A 26,020-nucleotide genomic window follows, 5' to 3' on the forward strand; every position below is an offset into this window, starting at 1 on the left:
AGGCTACTGTGCTCTTGGAACCTTCAGTGCAGCCGCAATTTTGTTGTGGCCTTCCCCAGATCTGTGCCTCCACACAATCCTGTCTCTGATCTCTGCAGACAGTTCCTTTGACCTCATGGCTTGGGTTTTTGCTCTGATATGCATTTTCAGCTGTAAGACCTTATAAAGACAGGTGTGTGCCTTTCCAAATCATGTCCAATCAATTGAATTTGCCACAGGTGGACAATCAAAGTGTAGAAACATCAAAGATGATCCAGAGAAATGGGATGCACCTGAGCTAAATTTCAAGTGTCATAGCAAAGGGTCTGAATACTTATATCAATGTCATATTTCAGTTTTTTTCTTTTTAATAATTTTTTTTTTTTTTTTTTTTTTAAGTTATCAAAAATCTGGTTTTTGCTTTGTCATTATGGGGTATTGAGTGTAGATTGATATGAAAAAAAAAATACTTTAAAGCATTTTAGCATAAGGCTGCAAGATAAAAAAAAATTGGAAAAAATGAAGGGGTCTGAATTAAATCTGTCTATCTATATATATATATATCTATAACACTGCCGTTCAAAAGTTTAGGGTCACTTACTCATTCTTTATTTTTTTCACATTTTAGAATAATAGTAAAGTCATCACAACTATGGAATAGTAGAAATGGAAATATGGGAATTATGTTGTGACAAAAAATCCAAAAATAAATCAAAACTGTGTTATATTTTAGCATCTTCAAAGTAGTCACCCTTTGTCTAGAATTTGCAGACATGTACTCTTGACATTTTCTCAACCAACTTCTTGAGGTATCACCCTGGGATGCTTTTTAAAACAGTATTGAAGGAGTTCCCATCTATGTTGGGCACTTAGTGACTGCTTTTCTTAATTATTTGGTCCAAGTCAAAACTTGTTGTTTTTTTTTTTTTGTTTATAAAATTTTAGTTTTGTAATTAAATAAATTAATATGGTGGCACAATTATATTTTTGTCTACAAAACTAATTTCAAACATTTAAACATACACCTTCAGATCAAAAGGTTTTTAAGATCATGAGAAACATTTCAGGCAAGTGACCCCAAACTTTTGAACAGTAGTGTGTGTATATATATATATATATATATATATATATATATATATATATATATATATATATATATATATATATATATATATATGCATACATATGAGCCAAAACATTATGACCATTCACAGGTGAAGTGAATAGTGTTGATAATGTTAACAACAAGGGAGTGTGATTCTTTGGGCAATGTTCTCCTGGGAAACACTGGGTCCGGCCATTCATGTGGACATCAATTTGACACATGCCACCTACCTAAACATTGTTGCAGACCAGGTACACCCCTTCATGGCAATGGTATTCCCTGATCGCAGTGGCTTCTTTCAGCAGGATAAGGCACCCTGCAAAACTGCACACATTGTTCAGGAATGGTTTGAGGAACAAGATGAAGAGTTCAAGGTGTTGCCCTGGCCTCCTAATTCCCCAGATCTCAGTCCGAATGAGCATCTGTGGGATGTGCTGGACCAACAAGTCCGATCCATGGCGGCTCCACCTCGCAACTTACAGCTCTTGAAGGATCTGGTGCTATGTTTTGGTGCCAGATACCACAGGACACCTTCAGGGATCTTGTAGAGTCCATGCCTCGGCGGGTCGGGGCTGTTTTGGCGGCACACGGAGGACCAACAGCATATTAGGCATCATATGTGGTCATAATGTTTTGGCTCATCAGTGTATATATTGCATATATATACACTGTGTGGATATATTTATATATACTGTATACACACACACATATATATATATATATATATATATTTAATGTATATACTATATATGTATCTATATATATATAGATATATAGATACTGTATTTCTTTAAACTAATGACATTCCGAGTAAATACAAAAAAAAAAGATGTTTGGTTGGGTGGGGAGTCCCCTATGATTGTTAAGCCTGACCAGAGGAGGGGATCGTCCTTGACCTCACAGCTTAAATATGGTACATTGGGCATCACGGCGCATTCATGTTGGACAAATTAAGGGACATCCTGGCTAATATGAGACAGTTGAGGCAGCTGGCAAGCTAACTAGTGTATACTACACAATTGTCTTTCATTGCACTCTGTGGTACATGTTCTAATAAAATAATTCAACCTCGAATCAATATTTCGTGAGCAATTATGTATTTTTTAAGTAACCGTGTAATAAGCACGAACTGCTCAGTGTTGGAGTGGTCATGGTTTATTTTGCGATGAATACAACTGACTATACAGTACAATCCCTTACATATCAACAAACACAGATTAAACATTAGAATAAAATTTTTTTACTCACCGGCATTACTGCCATGTCCAATATAGTTTGGTTTTGCTCCTTTTTTCAATATAAATTTATTTGCAAAGCCATATTGGTTCTCAAAAAATCCACAGAGAAATGTGCCGAGCATTCAGGACTTCATTTAAGTAAATTTAAGCCATTCATTCCTAATGTTGAGATCATTCAGAAATCTATGCACAAATGCCGTTTTTCCACAACCAGTTTTATACCAATTCCCCTGCAAGGGCTGATTCTAGTATATTTGACAATACATGTGTGCTGTTAGGTATCACCACAGGGTGCGTTTTAAAAATAATGAAAGCTTGCAATATTTTGCAACAGCTGAGTTTATTTTTAGCTTTTATGGTTTTAAACTGAATAATGTAACTTTCAAACTGTTTTTTGTTTTAAATTGTGTTCTTGCAGTGGTTCTGATCTTTAGATGCTTCTCGCAACATATAAAACTGTTATTACTAATGCAGATACATGCATTTGGGTTCCATACTGTATATTGAGATCTTCCTTTCCAGTTTTCATTATAGGGAAGTTCAGGGTTTTATTGAGTTTCAGAAATATTTGTGCTGTGTCAGAAAGCTCTGTATAGGTGGTGGCTGCTAAAAATGTGGCCAAAACGGCTTCCTCTTACAAAGGGAGGTGCCTTCCTTCCTTAAATGTGATACATGCATTCACAACAAAAATGTGGTCAGCACTTTAAAAACCACAGTGAAAAACGAGTCATGGCACAGAAACAGAAATGTAGGTCAAAAGCAATTGATGATGAATACTATGAACTATGTGTATACTATGAATACTATTAAACACATATGTTACCTACCTTTTGTATGTTTAGCTACTCTTTGGCATCTGCTAAATGCCTTGAATATAAATATTCTAAAGTTAACACTCAGAAAACAAATTGAGACATAAACTCATGATTTTCTTAAATATTTATTCTCAAGATTCCAGAAAGAACAACTTCAAAGTTCAAAGAACCCTTGACCCATCGCAGATTTGGATCCAAGTAAGTTTATTCACTTGTGTGCTGTTTGAAATGCGTGAACCATAAGTAACACTTACTACTCTTAGACTTAGAATTAGATTAGAACCTGCTTAATTTTTTTTTTTTATTCGCTTTAATTAATTAAATAACTTATTTAATTAACTAATTAATTAAAGGGATGGTTAACCCAAAAATGAAAATTATCTTATCATTTACTCACCCTCATGCCATCCCAGATGTGTGTCTTTTTTTCTTCTGCAGAACACAAATGAAGATTTTTAGATGAATATCTCAGTTCTGTAGGTCCATACAATGTAAGTTAACAGGATCCAAAACTTTAAAGCTAAAAAAAAGCACATAAAAGTAATCCACTCAACTCTAGTGGTTAAATCCATAACTTCAGAAGCAACATAAGGGTGTGGGTAGAAACAGATCAATATTTAATTCTTTTTTTTACTATAAATTTCCACTTTCAGTTTCTCTTCCACATTCTTCTTTTCTTTTTTTTTTTTTCTTTTTTTTTTGGCATTTCACATTCTTCATGCATACCGCCACCTACTGGGCTGGTCAAAGATGGAGAATTATAGTAAAAAAGGACTGGAATATTGATTGGTTTCTCACCCACACCTATCATATCGCTTCAGAAGGTATGGATTTAACCACTGGAATTGTATGGATTACTTTTATGCTGCCTTTTTGTGCTTTTTGGAGATTCAAAGTTTTGGCCACCATTCACTTGCATTGTAAGGACCTACAGAACTGAGACATTTTTCAAAAAATCTTCATTTGTGTTCTGCAGAAGAAAGAAAGTCATACACATCTGGGATGGCATGAGGGTGAGTAAATGATGAGAGAATTTTCATTTTTGGGTGAACTATCACTTTAATCATATTTTTTATTTTTATTTTTTATTTATTTTTTATTATTTCATTTTTTATTTTCTTTTTTTATTTTATAAGTATACTTTATTTACTTTTTTATTTACTTTAATTAGAATTTGATTAGTTTAGATTAGAATTGTATTTTTTTTATTTTTTTTAGTTAGGCTCTTAAATTTTAGAGTCTACTGTCAGACTCCTTAGTCTTCTCCAAGTTATTCAGAAGCCTACTTGTTTTCTTTAGATGATGAACATCTGATTTTGTGTCTTTGCTTTCTCCTTTATTTCCTTCACAAATGAAGTGGAGGTCATCAGTCTCCTCTGGACAACAGTATCAATATGTTTTACTCCAGCAGCTCAACCAGCAGCAGTCAGTCAGGTATGAGTGCCAAATGAGTTTTTATACTTCCTTTATTCATTGAAATCTGCATCACAGCAGAATAAGATACATTGTTCAAGTATAAATCCCTGTATGTAGTCATGCACGTCTAGTTTTATAGACATTCTTCTTCTTGCAGGTTACCATGAGGTGGACAGTCCACCTCAACGGAATAGAAACTCTGAAAGTCCAACATCACCACAAAACCAGGTAGGCCTACTGTATGTTTCTCTTTGAACCCTTTGAACAAATATAGTATTGAGTCTCATTTAAATGAGTGACAATGCATATTCCACAAAAAATATATAATTATCAAAATAATCATGTGTATTTTGTGTGTTTCAGGGTTTTGGAATCAAGTCTCATTTCAGTCCGTTAGTGAAGTTAGCAGAGTACTCTTCGTCCAGTGATGATGATGATGAGAAGAGCAGGTGATCTCACTTTTCTCACCTCTCTAAAACTCGGTTGTGGTAGAAATTTCTTTAAATATGGCCTTGATTTTTTTTAAACACTGTATAGTTCATGGGAAGTATATCAGCTATTTCAAAGGCCTTATGAAAAGGTATTTGAACTATTTTATCAACAATACAAGCAAAATAATTCCGCTACCCAGTCTCTAGTGGATTATTCCTCGCCAAACCCTCTGCTACAGTATGATACCTGAGAGTGCAGTCCCTATAGAATAATCTGCAATAACGGGCTCTGTTTTTGAAGTGATCATGGGTAGATCAAATGATGTAAATGAGCGTGTAAGGAGACAGATGGATGTTGACAGATGGGTCACATTCTTAGAAGTTGTGAACATGTTGGATTCTCTGAACCTAGACTGACCAATGAATACATGACAGTCCAAAAGTTGGAGTCCCTGAGGCAGTGTGATGCTGACATCATGTCATTCTGACAGTATTTCTCTGCTGCAAAGCCATATCAGGTTTTGCTGATACTTTAGATGTAACTAGTATATTGTAGAGGGCAGAATTGCAGCATGGGCAATAGCTTTTCTTGAAGGGAAGAATGTGTCTGATTGGTTGACTAGTAATTCAGGGAACCCTCTGAGTAGTGTGATTTGAAGGTATGTAGTTTTGCAAATCCTTAGTGATCAACCACCTAGTCCTCGTCCTGTTCTTGCCTGGGAGTGCAGCCTGGAAAAGACATTCCAGCTTTGCTCAACAGAACCAGGACTACTTTGGGAAGTGTCTGCTTGTCACTGTCCATCTAATATATTCACAAACCCCTGCAGACACCTGGTTGAAAACTTTTCAGGCTCTAAAATGTTTTGTTTCCCAACTTTGGGTTCAATTTCATTAAAATTAGGGATGGGCGATACCACATATTTTCTTTTTGATCCGATACCAATAATTTCGAGTCCAATATCGTCAATACCAATACTTCTATTAAATTCATTTTTATTTGTTTTATTTTTTATTTTTTCAATTTCCAATATAATTTTTAGTCATAATTCGTCATTCTTTTTATTACATTTGTGAGCCTAAACAGAAAATTATTAGACTTCTGTTTTGTTTACCCTTACAAATAATGTAAATTAGTAAAATGATTTACTGTTATACAGTGGTGTGAAAAAGTGTTTGCCCCCTTCCTGATTTCTTATTTTTTTGCATGTTTGTCACACTTAAATGTTTCAGATCATCAAACAAGTTTAAATATTAGTCAAAGATAACACTTGTAAACACAAAATGCAGTTTTTAAATGAAGGTTGTTATTATTAAGGGAAAACAAAATCCAAACCTACATGGCCCTGTGTGAAAAAGTGATTGCCCCCTAAACCTAATAACTGGTTGGGCCACCCTTAGCAGCAACAACTGCAATCAAGCATTTGCGATAACTTGCAATGAGTCTTTTACAGCGCTGTGGAGGAATTTTGGCCCGCTCATCTTTGCAGAATTGTTGTAATTCAGCCACATTGGAGGGTTTTTGAGCATGAACTGGCTTTTTAAGGTCATGCCACAGCATCTCAATAGGATTCAGGTCAGGACTTTGACTAGGCCACTCCAAAGTCTTCATTTTGTTTTTCTTCAGCCATTCAGAGGTGGACTTGTTGGTGTGTTTTGGATCATTGTCCTGCTGCAGAACCCAAGTTCGCTTCAGCTTGAGGTCACGAACAGATGGCCGGACATTCTCCTTCAAGATTTTTTGGTAGACAGCAGAATTCATGGTTCCATTTATCACAGCAAGTCTTCCAGGTCCTGAAGCAGCAAAACAGTCCCAGACCATCACACTACCACCACCATATTTTACTGTTGGTATGATGTTCTTTTTCTGAAATGCGGTGTTACTTTTATGCCAGATGTAATGGGACACACACCTTCCAAAAAGTTCAACTTTTGTCTCGTCAGTCCACAGAGTATTTTCCCAAAAGTCTTGGGGATCATCAAGATGTTTTCTGGCAAAAATGAGACGAGCCTTAATGTTCTTTTTGCTCAGCAGTGGTTTTCGTCTTGGAACTCTGCCATGCAGGCCATTTTTGCCCAGTCTCTTTCTTATGGTGGAGTCATGAATACTGACCTTAACTGAGGCTAGTGAGGCCTGCAGTTCTTTGGATGTTGTTGTGGGGTCTTTTGTGACCTCTTGGATGAGTCGTCGCTGCGCTCTTGGGGTAATTTTGGTCGGCCGGCCACTCCTGGGAAGGTTCACCACTGTTCCATGTTTTCGCCATTTGTGGATAATGGCTCTCACAGTGGTTCTCTGGAGTCCCAAAGCTTTAGAAATGGCTTTATAACCTTTTCCAGACTGATAGATCTCAATTACTTTCTTTCTCATTTGTTCCTGAATTTCTTTGGATCACGGCATGATGTCTAGCTTTTGAAGATCTTTTGGTCTACTTCACTTTGTCAGGCAGGTCCTATTTAAGTGATTTCTTGATTGAGAACAGGCGTGGCAGTAATCAGGCCTGGGTGTGGCTAGAGAAATTGAACTCAGGTGTGATAAACCACAGTTAAGTTATGTTTTAACAGGTGGGGCAAACACTTTTTCACACAGGGCCATGTAGGTATGGATTTTGTTTTCCCTTAATAATAACAACCTTCATTTAAAAACTGCATTTTGTGTTTACAAGTGTTATCTTTGACTAATATTTAAACTTGTTTGATGATCTGAAACATTTAAGTGTGACAAACATGCAAAAAAATAAGAAATCAGGAAGGGGGCAAACACTTTTTCACACCACTGTATATCATGATACAATAATTCATTATTACTGATTATGAATCTGATTTTGTTTGTTGCAGGTCTCCATTGAGCAATGGGAGACATTTGTTGTCCAGAGGACAGTCTCATGATATAGTTCTTCAGCCTCAGCACGATCTCAAACAGCAGGAGGTAAAGTCATCTTCATCTTTAGTGTGATCAGGCTTTTGTTTTAGGTAACCAGATAAAATGAACAACGAGCACATCAGCATGTTTCTTCTCAGCAAGGGATTGAAGCATTCAAGATCATTTAATCAAACTAAGACACTTCAGTGCTTCAATGCAACACTATGTATTGTGATATTGAAGCATAGTTCCACCAGTGATGAGTGCTATATTCATTTTCATCAGTTCCAAAACACCTGTCATGTCAAAAAGGGCGGGAAACCTATATATTTTAAATTTTTGAAATTATTTTTGCGTGGTGTAAAACTATAGTGATGGCTGATTTATTTTTTATTTTTTTTGGTTTATAAATGTTTTATTCGACTACTGCCATCAACGTCTCAACACTCAGCAAGTCCTCGGTAATCCTCTGTAAACTTCGACAGTCAGTAGAACCGTCTCGTTTTTTTGTTTGTTTTTTTTTTAATTATTGAACATACTGGTACAAAGTCCAACAGCCAGGGGGTAAAAAGAAAAATACAACATATATATATATATATATATATATATATATATATATATATATATATATATATATATATATAAATCCAATAAAAAATAAATAAATATATATATAGGCATGTAACAGTACACAAATTTCACGATACGATACAATGCAAAGCCTCACGAAACAAAAAAAAAAACAAAAAAAAAACAGTGTCCAAAATTTTTTAGCTCAAACTTATTCAAGGATCCAACATAAATTTATTTTCAATCATAAATGACACAACAATGTCTGACATTGGCAACAAAACATAGAGCTCTATAATAAAATGACTTAAACAACAACACTGCATTTATTTTGATTGATTGTAATGAGAAAAACTAATATGAACTAATAATATGAATGTGTTTTGTTTTTTTGAGAAAATAAGTTTGTCTACACTGTAGTCATATATATTTGTATATCACTTTTCACAATACACATTGTTTCAAAGAAGCTTTATAAAAAATCATGCCTTAATGTATTAAAGCCCCCAGAGAGCAAGCTAAAGTGACTGTAGCAAGGAAAAACGCCTTTCAATATTGTTTAGTGGTGGAAAAAAATAATCTCAAGACGAACCTGACCTCTGGTTTTACGGTATATGTACATAATCCAATATTATTTAACGGCTTGAGCAAAAACTGTTCAGCACGTGTAATTTTTTTGCCCTCTTTCCCTGGTTTCACGTTGCATGTTAACTTTCCCGCTATTATTACCTCCTTATAACATATGCGCAAATGTTGTACTCATACCTGTTTACATTTCAACGTCAAAATCAGAGAATAATAAGGCTCATGTAATCGCGGGTTTCTTACGTTGTCAGATTTTTTTAATAAACTTGTTTTTGTTACTTGTGAGCATCTTGCTCAATGTCATGCTCCGTGTCGTCTGGGAGAGATACAACTTTGCTGCTGCTGTGTTTTTGCATCGCAAATCCACGTAAATAAAACATGTTTGATATACTGTAGTGCCAGGATATGACACCATTGTTTGGCAGATTCGACAAGCTGTAACGCTACAATCTACTTGCCGTTTGCTGCCTATGTACTGTAGATCTGCTTCTCTGTTTTCCTGTGAGCGCTCAGCGCTGCCTCTCAGTGGAGGAGACTGTTTCGCAGCTTGTTTTTAATTACACTATAATGTGTTTGTTTATATATCGTACGATACAATATGGTATTGAATCATGAGCGTCGCATCGTACGATACAATACGATATTTTTTTACACACACACACACATATATATATACAATTAAAAATCACAGCAATAACAATAAATTAAATGAAGATAAGCGAAAGGACTATAATAAAGTAAATTACAAATTAAATAGAACAATAGCTACAGTAATTAAAAAATAACTGAAAATCTTAAATAAAGCACAACAGACAAGTGTTTTCCTAGCTTTTTTGTTTTCAGATGCAGAAAACATTTCACAATATTGCTTAAATTCATTAAGAAACACCTTAAAATGTGGTTTATGATTGGAAAATGTACACTTATGCAGTGCTTGAAGTGGGCGGGTACTCACCGGTATGCAGTACCTGCACTTCTCTAATTTGGTTTACAGAGTACCGGAGGCTTTTCTTGCGTACCACCACTTCTCAGAGTCTCTTAAATACCTCTTTTAATGTAATTAAATACTATTTTAATGTAAATAAACACATATTATTAACAGTTTTGTTTTTCATGTTAACATGTTAGTTACAATAAAGGTGTTAGGTAAGATAAATACGGAAGAAGTTTGGCCCCAGTTCAGTTTATAAAACCCCAAGTTTGTTTACTTATTTTCAAATAAACATATGTTGTAGACAAAAACTGCGACTGCGCCTCAGAGTATATTATATTTTATTAAATCAAGTTTAATACTAACAAGGAGAGTACCTGCACATTTTTTCTTCCACTTCAAGCACTGCACTTACTGTATGCATATGAAACTTGACCAAAATTGATAAAAGATTAATACAAATTAAAAAAAATGTCTTCACTTTCTTGATCTGTGTTGTGAAAGCCAAACGGCACATCTTTCCAGCAGAATGAAAATTGAGGGTGCTCAATTATGCCTGATTTATGAGCGAATTGTTCTTTTGAGTCAGTTCTTTTCAGTGAAACGGTCATACTGATTCACAGATTGCTCTCTAAATTATTTATTAGCAAATTAGTCTGAATCAAAATGACTTTTAAAATGCTTATCCAGATATCACAAACAACTGAAAAAGATAGTGGTTGCAGGGTGATTATTTTTTTTTTTTTTTTTAACTAGTTTTCCATGTTTGTCCACCAGAGTGCAGCAAAAGTAACACATAATGTTCATCAGAGACCTGCAGCATCACAAACCAGTGACGGTTATCACCTTCCTGACCTCCTGCACAAAAGCCCCATATATCAACTCACCTACCACCAACCCAACACTCAAAACTCACTGGATGTATGTCTGCAATTACAGCAACACATCTGCACTCACTACACAGTGTCCAAGCTTTGTTCAAAAACTGTTTCTTATAATTTCAAGCAGTAGATGCAATATCATGAAATATGTAATGTTCAGTGATATTGGGGCAGTTTCCACTAGAGGGAGATGTTAAACTCATCTGCCTCTGTTCAAGCTTGTGTCACACATTGGCCCTTTATAAAGTTTGCACAGATGTGAGACTGTTTATAAGCCAATTGGAATTTAAATATAAACTAATAAGGAAAGCTCCTGGGCAACTATATCACCCATACAGTGATTCTTAAAGGAATGTTCCATGTTCAAGACAAGTTAAGCTCATTTGACAGCATGGCATAATGTTGATTACTGCAAAAATGTATTTTTACTTGTTCCTTTTGTTCTTTAAAAAAAAGCAAAAAATCAAGGTCACAGTAAGGCACTTACAATGGAAGTGAATAGGGCCAATCTGTAAACTTGAAAATACTCACAGTTTCAAAAGTATAGCCACAAGATGTTAATGTGATAAAATAAGGTACTAACTTTCAGTGTAAAGTTATATCTAATTTTACAACTTTGTTGCCATGACAATGTACTGTAATGTCAACAAACCCTAAAATCCTAAAATGATTGTAAAAATTATGATTTGAACAACTTTACAGCTGAAATAATACTTGAGTTTTAACAGCAGAATTAATGTAAGTGCATTTATAAAATTATAAGCTTCACATTTCTGCTTTTAAACCTTCAAAAATTGGCCACATTCACTTCCTTTGTAAGTGCCTCACTGGAACCTCGATTTTTGATCGAGGGATGAGTCAAATAAATGTTTGTGGTAATCATTATTATGCCACAAATGCTGTCGATTGAGCTGAACTTGTATTGAACCCGGAACATTCCTTTAACACTTACCAAACATTCATAAGTCCCAAATATTCAAGTCTAAAATATATGTCACAAAATTATGGTTAATTATGTATTATGTTTTTGATTGTTCTACTGAGATATGATTAATTTGTTATTACATAAAAATGTACTATCTATCATTCCATCATTCCTGAATGCTTGTGTTATTGTGTGTTTACAGAAACTGCTGAATAATCAGGCAGGAAAAAGCACATCTTCCTCTTCATCATTTTCATCGTTTATCGACCCTCGATTGCTGCAGATCTCTCCACCTCAGAGTCCACAAGGATACGGTCAACGTGAGTCCAAATCTCTGACTCTGACATAAGCACTCTACACACATCTCACATATAAACCTCTCTCTCTCTCTTTCTCTGTGTGTGCTACAGTGAATGTGAGGTGTGACCCGTGCAGGAGAGAGCCACACAGGAAGGGTTCAGTTGTGAACGTTAACCCCACTAACATCCGGCCTCAGAGTGATGCACCAGAGATTCGCAAATACAAGAAAAAATTCAATACTGAAGTGTTGTGTGCTAGTCTGTGGGGTAAGACTCCTATATAACTCTTAAAAACTGAAGGCCCGGAATGAGACAGCAGTCAACCAATATTCATTTTGAGTCATTTTAAAGCAGTTTTCCATTGAAAAGCAGTTTTTTTATGATCTGCTATTTAACAGTGGTGTTGTGTCCTTAACTGTAACAATTGTTCATGCGTGTGTGTGTCTGTGTGTGTAGGTGTGAATTTGTTGGTGGGCACAGAGAGTGGTCTGTGGCTGCTGGACCGCAGTGGTCAGGGTAAAGTTTACTCTCTCATCAGCCGCAGACGCTTTCAACAGATGGATGTGCTGGAGGGACTCAATGTACTCATTACCATATCAGGTACACATAAAATACACTGTATTACAACAGGGATTATTCTTAGATTTATACTGGCAAAAATATATATCTTTTAACATTTATGAGTAAAAAAAGAAGAAGAATTCTAGAAGAATTACCATATGATTAACTGAAAAACAATGTATAAATGTGTAGTTTTGACATTGGATTGAGCCACGTCCAAAGCCATTGTAAAATAGCCAAATGAATATAAAATATCAACTGAATTCGGTATCAATGCAAATATAAATAATGTCCATGCAAACTGTAAACTGCCTACAGTTACGCTAAGTAAGGGATAATGTACAGTCAGCCAGTCATTATTGCAAACAAAACTTCAACAGACCCCAAAGCAGATTTTCCCTTTTAATCAAATCAAATCACTTTTATTGTCACACAACCATATACACAAGTGCAATAGTGTGTGAAATTCTTGGGTGCAGTTCCGAGCAACATAGCAGTCGTGACAGAGATGAGACATATACCAATTTACAATAAACATCAGATTTACACAACACAATTTAAAATCTAATATACACATAATTACACAAACACAATATACAAAGAATAATACACAATGTACAGTATACAATACACACAATATAGAATACACATTATACAATAAAAATAGTATATATAGTATATATAAAATATACAGTAGGTTGTATTGTACTGTATTGACATTCAGGCTGTCGGTTGATAGTCAGTTGCCAGTGTGTTGTTAAGAGAATATAATTTATGACAGTCCAGTGTGAGATAATAAGATTAATAAAGTGCAGTGCTGATGTATTTTGATCGTGAGAGATCAAGAGTTCAAAAGTCTGATTGCTTGGGGGAAGAAGCTGTCATGAAGTCAGCTGGTGCGGGTCCTGATGCTGCGATACCGCCTGCTTGATGGTAGCAGTGAGAACAGCCCATGGCTCGGGTGGCTGGAGTCTCTGAAAATCCTCCGAGCTTTTTTCACACACCGGCCGGTATATATGTCCTGGAGGGAGGGAAGCTCACCTCCGATGATGTGTCTGGCAGTTCGCACCACCCTTTGCAGGGCTTTGCAGTTGTGAGTGGAAAACTATGACATGGCTACTTTCCAAATAAATAAATAAAAGGAAATGAAGAATGTATTTGAGGAGAAATTATTTTATTATGTGAGGAGAAAAAGACATGAAAAGATATGAGAGGTATGAAACTAGCAATGCTATGTAGGAAACCAGTTGCCTTTGGATAACCGTCAATTATACAATTTAAGGCTTATTATAAAAAAATATTTGACCTGAAGAAATATTATTCCAGATAGCTATGTAATAATGAACCATATTGCTCTGAGTATTATTACCAATCAATTTATAACTGTAACAGGTAAAGGATGGGCAAGTGCACATCAAAATCCCCAGTGTTAAATGAACACTCCTGGTGTTTATATGGTTCTCACAGTGTTAAAAACTAACACTGAAGCAGTGTTGAATCTACAGCAGATAAATAAATAAAGTAGATACACTCTCTGAGTGATGATTGATCATTAGTGATGACACCTGATGTTAACAAGCAGAATCTACTGAAGGAAAGAGAAACAACAAGAAAACAAGAGAACAAACCAGCACACACCACAACAATTAAATCTGTCTTACAGCCACACAACATTAGATGTACATCGACTGCAAATAAAATATGTTATTAGACAACAATCTTTCAATATGTTGAGTGAGGATGTTTGTTTTTTTATGTCTGCAAAACTTATTTACTGAGAATTAATAGAGGTTAGTCTCTATTTAGTTTTGCTGATGTCATATTGTTGTTTAATTTGGTGATTATTGTTCTCTTTGGTTAGATACCTGAAACTTGATTATATGCAGAGCAGTGTTGTGCTGTTCAAGTGTAAAACACTATGATAGAGAAGATCCTCCTGGATGTTAGCTGGTATATTTAAGTGAGATCTCATCATTAAAAATAAAATCTTAAAATTTCAGAAATACTTTGGAAAAACGTAAATAAAAAGGGTGAATTCAATGCTGCAATAAGATGACCAGAAACTGTCTCTTAAAGATAATTTATATGCTGTCAATGATACACACAGACATCAAGACTCAGCATACAAAACTCATCAATGATGACAATCAACAACCTCAATTTCAGATTTATGCCGCAATGCATTATGGGTGTTTGCATAGTACACAACTCAACAATAGCACCCAGCATGCATTGCGGCATGGATCTAAAAATGAGTTTGTTGATTGTCACCACTGATGAGTTTTGTACGCCGAGTGTTGATGTCTGTATGTCTAATTGTGCAAAGGTTTTATTTATTTTTTCATAAGCGGCTGTTGTATCTTTCACTGGCAGTATCTGCTCAACTTCACAGATATCTGTTGCAGTGACTTTCATATTTATTGGTGTGAATAATGTAGCTTTAATTTTATTTACAGTGAGTGTCCATCAAATGAAATCATTGCATCACACGTCTAACTGACCCTTTTCAAAATAAAAAAAAAAAACACCTGTTTTCAGCTATTTGTATTCTCTCTCATCACAGTACAATTATACTTGTTTTGATGAAATCTTATTACACTGTTTAAAAAAGAACTTGATAAGCCGGAAGAAGGGTCAAGTGCCTAACCAAAGATAACACTAATCACCGTAATGGTGACTTCAAATAAAAAATACAATAAATAATAACACAAAATCAGCAACACTAAATGAAGCTAAAGCTTTATTAACTCCTAATCTTTTGCACACTTGAAAAAAATCCCAAAGTTACTTATAATAATAGAACGTGAGATGTTGAGACATTTAATTTGTTGTCCAAGAGCATATTTTATTTGCAGTTGATGTACATCTAATGTGTGGCTGTAAGACAGATTTAATTGTTGTGGTGTGTGCTGGTTTGTTCTCTTGTTTTCTTGTTCTTGTTGTTTCTCTTTCCTTCAGTAGATTCTGCTTGTTAACATCAGGTGTCATCACTAATGATCAATCATCACTCAGAGAGTGTATCTACTTTATTTAATTATCTGCTGTAGATTCAACACTGCTTCAGTGTTAGTTTTTAACACCAGTGAGTGAGAACCATATAAACACCAGGAGTGTACATTTAACACTGGGGATTTTGCTGTGGAGGAGGCGGGAACTGGCAGAACAGTCAACATAACTTTAATGATGTAACTGAACTTAAAACAACATAAAAAAAACATAAACACACACACAGTGGCCGCGTGTGTTTCTCTCTCTCGAACTGGTGTCTCCGGCTCCCCTTTATCTCTCTCTCCCGCTGATTACGAGACTCAGCGCTGGCTGTGCACCCTCAGGGCCCGGCCACACGCTCTTCCTCGTCACAATAACATAAGTTTAAAAACAAAAATAAATATACAGTATTAATTGAATGTAGTGTGTTTTATACCATCACTTGTGTCACCGGGTTTGGAATGGGTTGAATGCATGAATGGGTTTGGTCAAATGCAGTTTAATTTTGCGGTTCTTCTCCGGTTATTGCACCATCTATTATCATTAGAAGAATAGAACATTTGGGTCTTATGTTCTTTTGCACATTAACCACATCCTTGTTGAATGTCAGGTATATTTGTATGACAGTGACGCATTCCAATATATGCATGGAAAATGTGATGTTCATCAGGACTAATTAGATGTAGGTTGCATTAAATTGTAAGAAAAAATGTAAGTATAATTAATCATATTGATCTGCTGACACACAAATCATGACTAGTATTAAAAGGGATCGATAGCTCTCCAAACGTTTAGACTTTGCCCCGAGAATAGACTTGCCTCTGAAATGCTTCCTATTTCTCAGGAAAATAGCAAATTGCAATTTGCGGCACTTCATGTACACACAGTACACACACAGTTACGCCAACAAAATAGCGCGAATACTCACCCACGCCCACTTGTGGTGACACAAACATTGCACTTAGAATTAGCATTCTTACGGTTGTTGTACATAGCCAAAGTTGCATGGAAGGCTAGTCATTTTACTCAGCGTCCATCTTTGGAATGCTCCCAGGCAGCTATTTTCTATGTAAACAAGTGGCTATAAGTGCAGCTCTTATCTACTTGAATGGGGAAAGACCATAAATCTCCAAAATGGCTGGTCAAGATTACAATCAAAGAATACATTTAAAATAAGCAGTAAAATCTGACAACACTGGTATCATAAATTGTGCTTCTTGAACTCAGATCTCGCTAAAAAATGCTATTTTACTGGCTGGTTCAACTAATGCGCATGCACGATCTCGAGTTGACTGACAGGCGATGTCTGTATCTGTTTAAGTTGGGACTTTCTTTTCTACATCCGTTGGCCATTAGGCGTTCCAATTTCTCCCATTTATTTTAATAGAAGTGGTCCATGTCTGCTAAACTCTCACTGATATAGCACTGCGCCTAGCTCGGTTACGAAAAAATAGTCCATTATTTTTATTTCATAAAGCAGAAAGTATTTTAGAAAGTAACTTATAAGTATTGTAATTACAGGGTTTCCGCGGGCCCTTAAAAAGTCTTACATTTACTTTTTAAAATTGAAGGCCATAAAAAGTGTTAAATATCTTAAATAGTTTACAGGAAGTCTTAAATTTCATTTGCTGAGGTCTTAAATTGTGGGGCATGAATAGAGGAGAGGCTTAAAACAGCAGAATCTGCATGAGTCAAAATCATCTCTCTCTCGTGCATCCGTCATTTAGCAGCTGACGCTTGATTTTATTGTGAGTGCGCACAGGGAAATGCATTTTTATTGAATTTACGATGTTACACATGTATAAACCTTATAAACCCGTTAATCAGAAATGCAAATGCCATTATTTTGCCTCTCTGAAAGTGAGCGATGCGCTAACACTGTCGCTCCTGCTTATAATGGACAAAGCTGTCTACGTTACAATTTGCAAGCACGTGAGGTTGGAGCGGTCTTTTGATGCCTTTCAAATCTCGGCGCTTCCTTATTTCACATCACCTTCGACAGGAATTGTAAAGCTAACAGAACTACTCAGCTGCAGAGTTACACGTTATATCTCTCATCTCCATCTCTCTTGAGCTCCATCTGACATAAACAGGTATTTTCTCTGCCATCTGAATCAGTCAATTTAAAAAATGTCGTAATAATATACAAAACAATAATAATATAATTATATAAAATGATAATATTAATAATATACATAATATGAAAATATATTATCTATATTTAATATTTAGTATACAATCTGTTTTCAGTATACATCATAACTAATTATGCAGCACAGTTCTCTTTCATAATTTAATCTGTTTACATTTTCAATACATATTGTCAACTTTAAATGGCCATTTTTAAGGTAACTGACGAGTTTTGACTTTTACTTGAGATATTTCACACAAAAATTTAAATTGTCATCACTTACCTTCATGCTGTTTCAAACCTGTATGACTTTCTTATTTCAGTGCACAGCAAAATCCCGAGTGTTAAATTAACACTCCTTGGTGTCTCCACGAGACACTCTACAAGAGTGTTAAAAACTAACACTGAACAGTGTTGAAACTACTCTGTGTTGTGTTAATGTTGAATTAGCCAAACAGTTCATGAGATCAAGTAGATACACTCTCTGAGTGATGATTGATCATTAGTGATGACACCTGCTGTTAAAGAGGAACAACAAGAACAGGAAAACGAGAACAAACCGGCAAACACTACAACAGTTAAATCTGTCTAACTGAGATGTACATCAACTGCAAAAACAGATTGTTGGACAACATCTTAATATGTTGTGTGAGGATGTTTAAGAATCGCAGGTTATTTTGTTTTTCAAATGTGTACAAAAGTTATTTTTAAGAGATTGTTGTCTAATAACATATTTTATTTGCAGTTGATGTACATCTAAAGTTGTGTGGCTGTAAGACAGATTAATTGTTGTGGTGTCTGCTGGTTTGTTCTCTTGTTTTCTTGTTCTTGTTGTTTCTCTTTCCTTCAGTAGACTCTGCTTGTTGTTGGGCCTCATGTATTCAGATAGAAGACAAAGGCAGGCCTAACACAGTCGTAAAAACATAACTCAAGCCCCCACCTTCTAAGTCGTAAATCTTACTGATAAAATCGCGCCAAAATCAAACAAAGGGAGTCCAAAACAGACTACAGATCCATGAAGCCTTGCTCACTAAAGGATAGAGCTCTCAACTCCTATTGGATGAGGCACACCACAGAACGTCCCTCAAACATGACTGTAAAGAGGAGGCGAGAAGCAGCTTTCCTGATTCAGGTAAGGGTTTATTTTCTCTCTCTCTGCAGCACAAATTACAGTCTCCCAGTCTTTGCGTTATGCACAAAGTTAATCAACAATCACACACCGCTTCACAAAATAAACTCCCATCATTTGTAATAAAAACTCTTTGCTTCTTGCTCGGGTCTGTCGTGCCCAGTCTCTCTCTCCCTCCTATTTGCGGTGTGTCTCTATTTATGCCGCTCTCCCCGTGCTCACTGAAATTAGAGACAGGTGTTAGACATAATTTAGCTCAGGTGTAAGCGCCCTTACCGCTTTTTCTCTCTCCGGAGAGATGCTTGACCATGCCCCCGCTGCCACATATCCCCACCGCCCGACTCAGGCCGGGGCGACATCCGGCCTGCCTACCACTCCCCCCCCATTCCTGGAAAGGAAGTCGGCGACAGCAATCTGCGCCCCCGGTCTGTGGACCACCTTGAACTTAAACGGCTGAAGAGCCAGATACCAACGGGTGATCCGGGCGTTAGTATCTTTCATGCGGTGGAGCCACTGGAGTGGGGCGTGATCCGAGCAGAGGGTGAAGGCCCGCCCCAACAGGTAGTACCGGAGAGTGAGGAACGCCCACTTGATGGCGAGACACTCCTTCTCCACGGTGCTGTACTTAGTTTCCCTTAACGAGAGCTTACGGCTAATGTACAGCACCGGGCGCTCCTCCCCCCCCACCACCTGCGAGAGCACGGCCCCCAGCCCCCTGTCTGAAGCATCTGTCTGTAAAACAAAAGGGAGAGAGAAGTCAGGTGAATGTAACAGCGGCCCCCCGCAAAGTGCGGCTTTAACTTGCGTGAACGCCTGTTGACACTGCTCCATCCACTGGACCGGATCTGGAGCTCCCTTTTTAGTGAGATCAGTCAGCGGGCTGGTGACGTCCGAATAGTTAGGCACAAACCTCCTATAGTAGCCAGCCAGCCCCAGGAACTGCCTCACCCCCTTTTTGGTCTTGGGTCTCGGGCAGGTCGCAATCGCCGCTGTCTTGTCAATTTGGGGACGCACCTGCCCGTGGCCCAAGTGGAACCCCAGATACCGTACCTCCACCCGCCCAATCGCACACTTCTTCGGGTTCGCTGTGAGCCCCGCTCGGCGCAGCGATCTCAGAACCGCCCTCAGGTGTTGCATATGCCGCTGCCAATCATTGCTATAAATGATGATGTCATCTAAATAGGCAGCGGCGTAAGCTGAATGCGGCCTGAGGATTCGGTCCATGAGACGCTGAAACGTAGCCGGGGCCCCAAACAAACCGAACGGAAGTGTCACAAATTGGTGTAATCCAAACGGTGTGGAGAAGGCGGTTTTCTCACGGGAAATTGGTGTCAAGGGGATCTGCCAATAACCCTTCGTCAAATCCAATGTCGAATAAAAACGAGCAGTGCCCAACCGATCGAGCAACTCATCAACGCGAGGCATTGGATATGCATCAAATTTAGACACCGCGTTGACTTTTCTATAATCCACACAGAATCGCACAGACCCGTCGCTCTTAGGCACTAGAACAACTGGGCTGGACCAATCACTGTGGGATTCTTCTATTACCCCCATATCAAGCATCGCATCCAATTCCTCCCGAACAATTTTCTTTTTGTGTTCGGGTAGTCGATAGGGGCGGCTACGTACCACCACCCCCAGCTCGGTCTCGATGTGGTGATGGATGAGGTTTGTACGTCCCGGTAGAGGGGAAAACACATCTGCAAACTCCTGTTGCAACCTGGCAACCTCCACGAGTTGGCTCGGTGAGAGGTGGTCTCCGCAAGTGACCGGGGTGAACTGTTTATGTTTTGAGCTCACCTCCGGTCCGAGCTCCGCCTTCTCGGGAACCACCGTAGCCAACATCACGGGGACCGCCTCCCTCCACAATTTTAGGAGATTGAGGTGGTATATTTGACGTGCGTCCCCTCTATCGGATCGTTTAACCTCATAATCGAGATCTCCCACTCGTCGTGTGACCTCAAAGGGTCCTTGCCACTTGGCGAGTAATTTAGAGCTCGATGTGGGAAGCAATACAAGCACTTTATCTCCCGGTGCAAATTCCCTTAGCTGAGTTCCCCTGTCATACAGTCGGCGCTGTCGTTCTTGAGCTTGGAGCAAATTCTCCTGTGTTAGTTGCCCCAAGGTGTGGAGTTTTGCTCTAAGATCAAGAACGTACTGAATTTCATTTTTACTGTTCGAAGGTCCTTCCTCCCAGGCTTCTCGCAATACATCAAGCACGCCGCGTGGGCGTCGCCCATACAGCAGCTTGAATGGGGAGAAGCCAGTGGAGGCTTGCGGGACCTCTCGTACTGCAAATAACAGGGGGTCGAGCCATTTATCCCAATTTCTAGCATCGTCGTGCACGAACTTACGAATCATGTTTTTGAGGGTTTATTAAATCGTTCCACCAGGCCATCCGTTTGAGGATGGTATACACTGGTGCGAATCGATTTAATATTTAATAACTCGTACAGTTCGCGTAGTGTCCGTGACATAAACGTTGTGCCTTGATCAGTGAGGATTTCTTTCGGAATCCCCACCCGGGAGATTATTTTGAAGAGTGCCTCCGCAACACTGCGTGCTGAGATGTTGCGAAGAGGCACTGCTTCCGGATATCACGTTGCATAGTCCACTAGGACCAATACAAAGCGATGTCCGCGTGCTGACCGTTCTAATGGCCCGACGAGGTCCATTCCAATTCTCTCAAAGGGGACCTCGATCAAAGGGAGAGGGCGCAATGGCGCTTTTGGGGTGGCCGGTGGGTTAACCAGCTGGCATTCGCTGCATGCCGCACACCACCTGCGGACATCGCCGCCAATGCCCGGCCAATAGAAACGGGCTATTAGACGGTTCAGTGTTTTCCTTTCTCCTAGGTGACCTGCCATAGGATTATAATGAGCCGTCTGGAATACCATTTCCTGACGGCTCCTTGGAATCAAAAGTTGGGTTGTATCCTCTTTGGTTCGAGTGTCCTGTGTCACTCGATACAACTGCTCATTTATAATTGCAAAATAGGGATATGAAAGTGCGATGTCAGGCTGGAGTCGTTGACCATCGATAACTCTCACTTGGTCAGAGGCGTGTTTGAGGGTTTCGTCTCGCGACTGCTCCAAAGGGAAATCCCCCTCAGGGAATTCCCTGAGAAGGGGAGGGGCCGCAGCCTCTCCCCCTCTCTCGTCATCATGACGTGGAGCTGTCGAGGACGGCCCCGGCTCCGCCTCCCCTGCCAGAGCATCGCACATCACACATCTCCCTATTCTCACACAGGACCCATCCGCACAAATTCCCTTTAATAAAGCTTTAAAATCAGGCCAATCAGTCCCCAAAATCAGCAGATGGGTGAGGCGGGAACTAACCGCAGCCTCCACTCTATGCTTTTTCCCCCGAAATTTAATTGTCAGGGTCACCACTGGATACTTGTGAATATCCCCGTGTACACACTTCACCTTCACCGTTTTGGATGTGACCAATGCCTCGGGTTGAACCAGGTGTTGGTGGATAGTGGTTTGATTACACCCGGTATCCACCAATGCTTGGTGAGTACCCCCCTTGACACTTACCGGTATCCGGTATGCTCCGGCCCGGTCGGGGGCAGCCTGTGGGAGGTCAGAGACCCTCACCACCATGCCTGTGGGAGGTCAGAGACCCTCACCACCATCCCCAGGTCCATCAGAGGGCACTGATCTCGGAAGTGGCTCGGGTCTCCGCACCTCCAGCAGGCCGGCCCAGGCGCCACGCCCGCACTTGCGTCGGCGGGTGCCCCCCCCCTGAGGGGGAGAGCGGCGGGTCACTGGAGTAGGGGAAGGTGTCGCCTCCCACACCCGGGGAACTGGTCTCAGGGGCTGGGTTCCTCCTCGTCTGCGTGGGGCAGGAACGGGACCTGGAGAGAGAGCAGACGAGAGAGAGAGAGGGGAGGGGGAAGAAACAGAGGGAGGAGAGAGAAGGTAGGAGGGATCTTCTGTCCTCGGGATCGCCGCCATGTGGTCCTCCGCAAGTCGGATAGCTTCCTCCAACGACGCCGGGCGGTGGCACTGGACCCACTCCGCCGTTCCTTTTGGCAGTCGAACTATGAACTGTTCCAGTACCACCTGGTCGATAATTCCCTGGACGTCGCGATCCCCCACTAACAGCCATCTTCGGCAGGCGTCACGGAGCCGCTGGGCAAAGGCAAATGGGCGGTCAGAGCTTTCCAACTTCAAGCTCCGGAAGAGTTGACGACTTTCCTCCGGAGTGCGACCAACCCGTTGCAAGATGGCTTTTTTAGATCTCCGTAGGCCAGGAGGCTCGACGCTGGCAGTTGTTGAGCCGCGAGCTGGGCTTCCCCGGACAGTAGTGGGATCAGTCGGGCTGCCCATTGGCCGAGCGGCCAGCCCCAGATCTCGGCGGTCTGCTCAAACAAATCCAGGAAAGCCTCGGGGTCGTCCGCCGCCCCCATTTTCTGTAATGCTGGCGGGGGTAACGGCGTGGGTGTGTCCGGGGTCGCGGCTGAGGATGCCCCCTGGCTGAGGAGGCTCCGGATCGCCTGCCGGTCCTCGGCTTGAGCATGCATGAGCTCTACAAACCGGCGGTCTTGATCTTGCCGGAGCTCAAGCAGCGTTTGTTGGTGGTTCCGATGTAGGCTGGCGAGGGCTTGGAGGATCTCCGCCAACTGGGAGGACTCTACGGGACGACCTCCATCCATCTTCGACCCAAAACTTCAGTTCCCGGGTTTCGGTACCAGTGTAAGGGGGTTTAGAGGGACGGAGGAGTCGAGAAACGGCTTGACAACTTAAATAATAATTTATTAACCAAAAACACACACAAAAACACACAACCAAAAACACAGCACAGCTGTCAGTAATTCTCTCTCTCTCGAACTGTCGTCCCCGGCCGCCTTTATCCCTCGCGCGCCCCATCAGGCTGATTGGGGACCGGGTGTGTCTCATTCCAGCCCGGCCCCGCCCTCCTCAGCTCTACACTCCTCCCGGCGTTGCCTCAGGCCGGGGAGCCCCCGGCATGACGTACATCCCCCCCACCCTTCCTCTCCGGGTGGGGCGGGTCCTCCCCGCCTTCCTCTACCTGGGAGGAGACAGGAGGGGAAAAAACAACAACACAAAATGGCGAGGGAAAGGCCAACACCGAGCGGCAGAGAGAGAGAGAGGAGAGAGAGAAAAAGAAACTCACCGGTTCTCTGATGCGCCGTCGCGTGGTCCTCGATCACTACTCCACCCTCTCAGGCGGACTGCAGCCGCTCCTCCCTCGGGCGGACCGGAGTCAGACCTCCGACCCCCAGCGGACAGAACGCCCCTCCGCGTTCCCGGCGTCCCGCGGGGACTCTCCTCCGCCCCTGGCAGCGGCCCTACCACTCCAGGCGGTCGGGGAGTCGCTTCCCTCCTCCCCCCCGCGGACGGCGGTCTTCTCTCGACCCCTCCGCGTTCCCGGGGGACGGCAGGGCACTCCTCCGCCCCCGGCAGTGGCTCCCTCGCTCCAGGCGGTCGGGGAGTCCCGTCCCCACTCGCCTCGCGGACGGCGGCCGTTCCCCGCGTCCGGGTAGTCGGGCTACTCCGTCCCCCGTCGGACGGCAGCGGCGCTCCCCTGGGTGGACGGCAGTGTCGAGGCCCCTGTGACGGAAATCCCTCCTCCTCCCGGGTTTCGGCACCAGTGTACAGAGGAGGCGAGAAGCAGCTTTCCTGGTTCAGGTAAGGGTTTATTTTCTCTCTCTCTGCAGCACAAATTACAGTCTCCCAGTCTTTGCGTTATGCACAAAGTTAATCAACAATCACACACCGCTTCACAAAATAAACTCTCATCATTTGTAATAAAAACTCTTTGCTTTTTGCTCGGGTCTGTCGTGCCCAGTCTCTCTCTCCCTCCTATTTGCGGTGTGTCTCTATTTATGCCGCTCTCCCCGTGCTCACTGAAATTAGAGACAGGTGTTAGACATAATTTAGCTCAGGTGTAAGCGCCCTTACCGCTTTTTCTCTCTCCGGAGAGATGCTTGACCACGCCCCCGCTGCCACAATGACATCATCAGGAGTTGAAATAATTCTGAAATGCGTCCAGAATTCGCTTCCAGCGACTTAGTTCACCGAATGTGGACATAGCTTTTTGCTGCTCTCCGGTGCAACCTCGTGGCACAAGGAAGTATCCGAATTGAAACTGTAGCCATACAGTCTCCATCTCGCTGGACGAGTTGAGATTACTCTGTGTTCAACCGAACACTCTAACGGATCCGAAGGAGACCGCTGAGCAATCCGCATCTTCATCCGTTTGCCTACAGAAGTGAAGAGATTAAAGATTTCTCTTCCATCTTCAATCAAGTCGACATTTCTGAGTTCTCCGCCAGCCCGCCGAGAATCAACAGCCGTACCGCCCGCCGACAATCAACAGCCATACTGCCCGCCAACAGAGCGAGGAAACGGCCTCCCATCATCACCCGAGCCTCAAGGAACCGGGTCAGAGTTAAAGGACGGAGGAAAACACATTCTACCTGTGTCCTCATGCGATTCAAGTAAGAGGTTTACGTCTGGGCAGAGATAGAATATTATAGCGTGTTATTCTTGTGTTTCAAGGTTTTTGCTTGTACAGTTTACGGACCGCCATGTCCGCTCATTATTAATACTCAGGGTATTAATTATCACAAATTTGTTTTGCTGTATTGTGGTCCAACCAAATTGGATTGTGCAATTTCGCCATCGCGGGTGAAACAGAAACTGAGTTCATCCATTAAAGAGTCAAATAACGCAGGACTTTTATGAGCCCCGCTCGTAAAACCCCGTCTCTGAGTGATGAACACAGCTGCTTTCTCTCCCGCTATCGCAAAATCAGCTTTAGGGCTGTCACTTAATCGTCTCATCTCTCTCTCTCTCTCTCTCTCTTACTAATCACACACACACACACCTTATGTGTTATAGAATTATTTTTATTTCCATATCTAATCATATCACTGTTTAGTTTGTAGTTGTAAGTCGGAAGTTTATTGACTGCATTGTATTAATTATTAATTGATATTACTGCATAAATAAACTTCGTTTATATTACAAAGAGAAGTGTTTTGGTTTGTTTTGCATACGCCTTTGTCATGCTGACGGGATGTCAGTGCTCAGATTCAAACCTTCATTCATTGTTTTTTTTTCCCCCGAAAATCGATATTCTTCGGATGTCGATTTTCCTAAGAAAACAATCTAATATTGAGACTGTTTTAATATTCGGTTA

The 26,020-nt window shown here is 40.6% G+C and overlaps 1 protein-coding gene across 6 annotated transcripts in view; it reads left to right on the forward strand.

Annotated features, from left to right (window-relative positions):
• Positions 1–26,020, forward strand: part of LOC127418138 (misshapen-like kinase 1) — a 144,623-nt gene that overhangs the window by 69,790 nt on the left and 48,813 nt on the right. For all 6 annotated transcript variants that reach the window (XM_051658535.1, XM_051658541.1, XM_051658538.1 and 3 more), the window contains 9 exons: positions 3,274–3,335; positions 4,495–4,571; positions 4,711–4,781; positions 4,917–5,002; positions 7,817–7,907; positions 10,705–10,848; positions 11,936–12,053; positions 12,144–12,299; positions 12,489–12,632. In XM_051658535.1, the coding sequence (XP_051514495.1) occupies positions 3,274–3,335; positions 4,495–4,571; positions 4,711–4,781; positions 4,917–5,002; positions 7,817–7,907; positions 10,705–10,848; positions 11,936–12,053; positions 12,144–12,299; positions 12,489–12,632 (949 nt within the window). The remainder of the gene's footprint in view (positions 1–3,273; positions 3,336–4,494; positions 4,572–4,710; positions 4,782–4,916; positions 5,003–7,816; positions 7,908–10,704; positions 10,849–11,935; positions 12,054–12,143; positions 12,300–12,488; positions 12,633–26,020) is intronic.

This window comes from Myxocyprinus asiaticus, chromosome 27, assembly GCF_019703515.2.
Source record: "Myxocyprinus asiaticus isolate MX2 ecotype Aquarium Trade chromosome 27, UBuf_Myxa_2, whole genome shotgun sequence".
Classification (NCBI taxonomy): Eukaryota; Metazoa; Chordata; class Actinopteri; order Cypriniformes; family Catostomidae; genus Myxocyprinus; species Myxocyprinus asiaticus.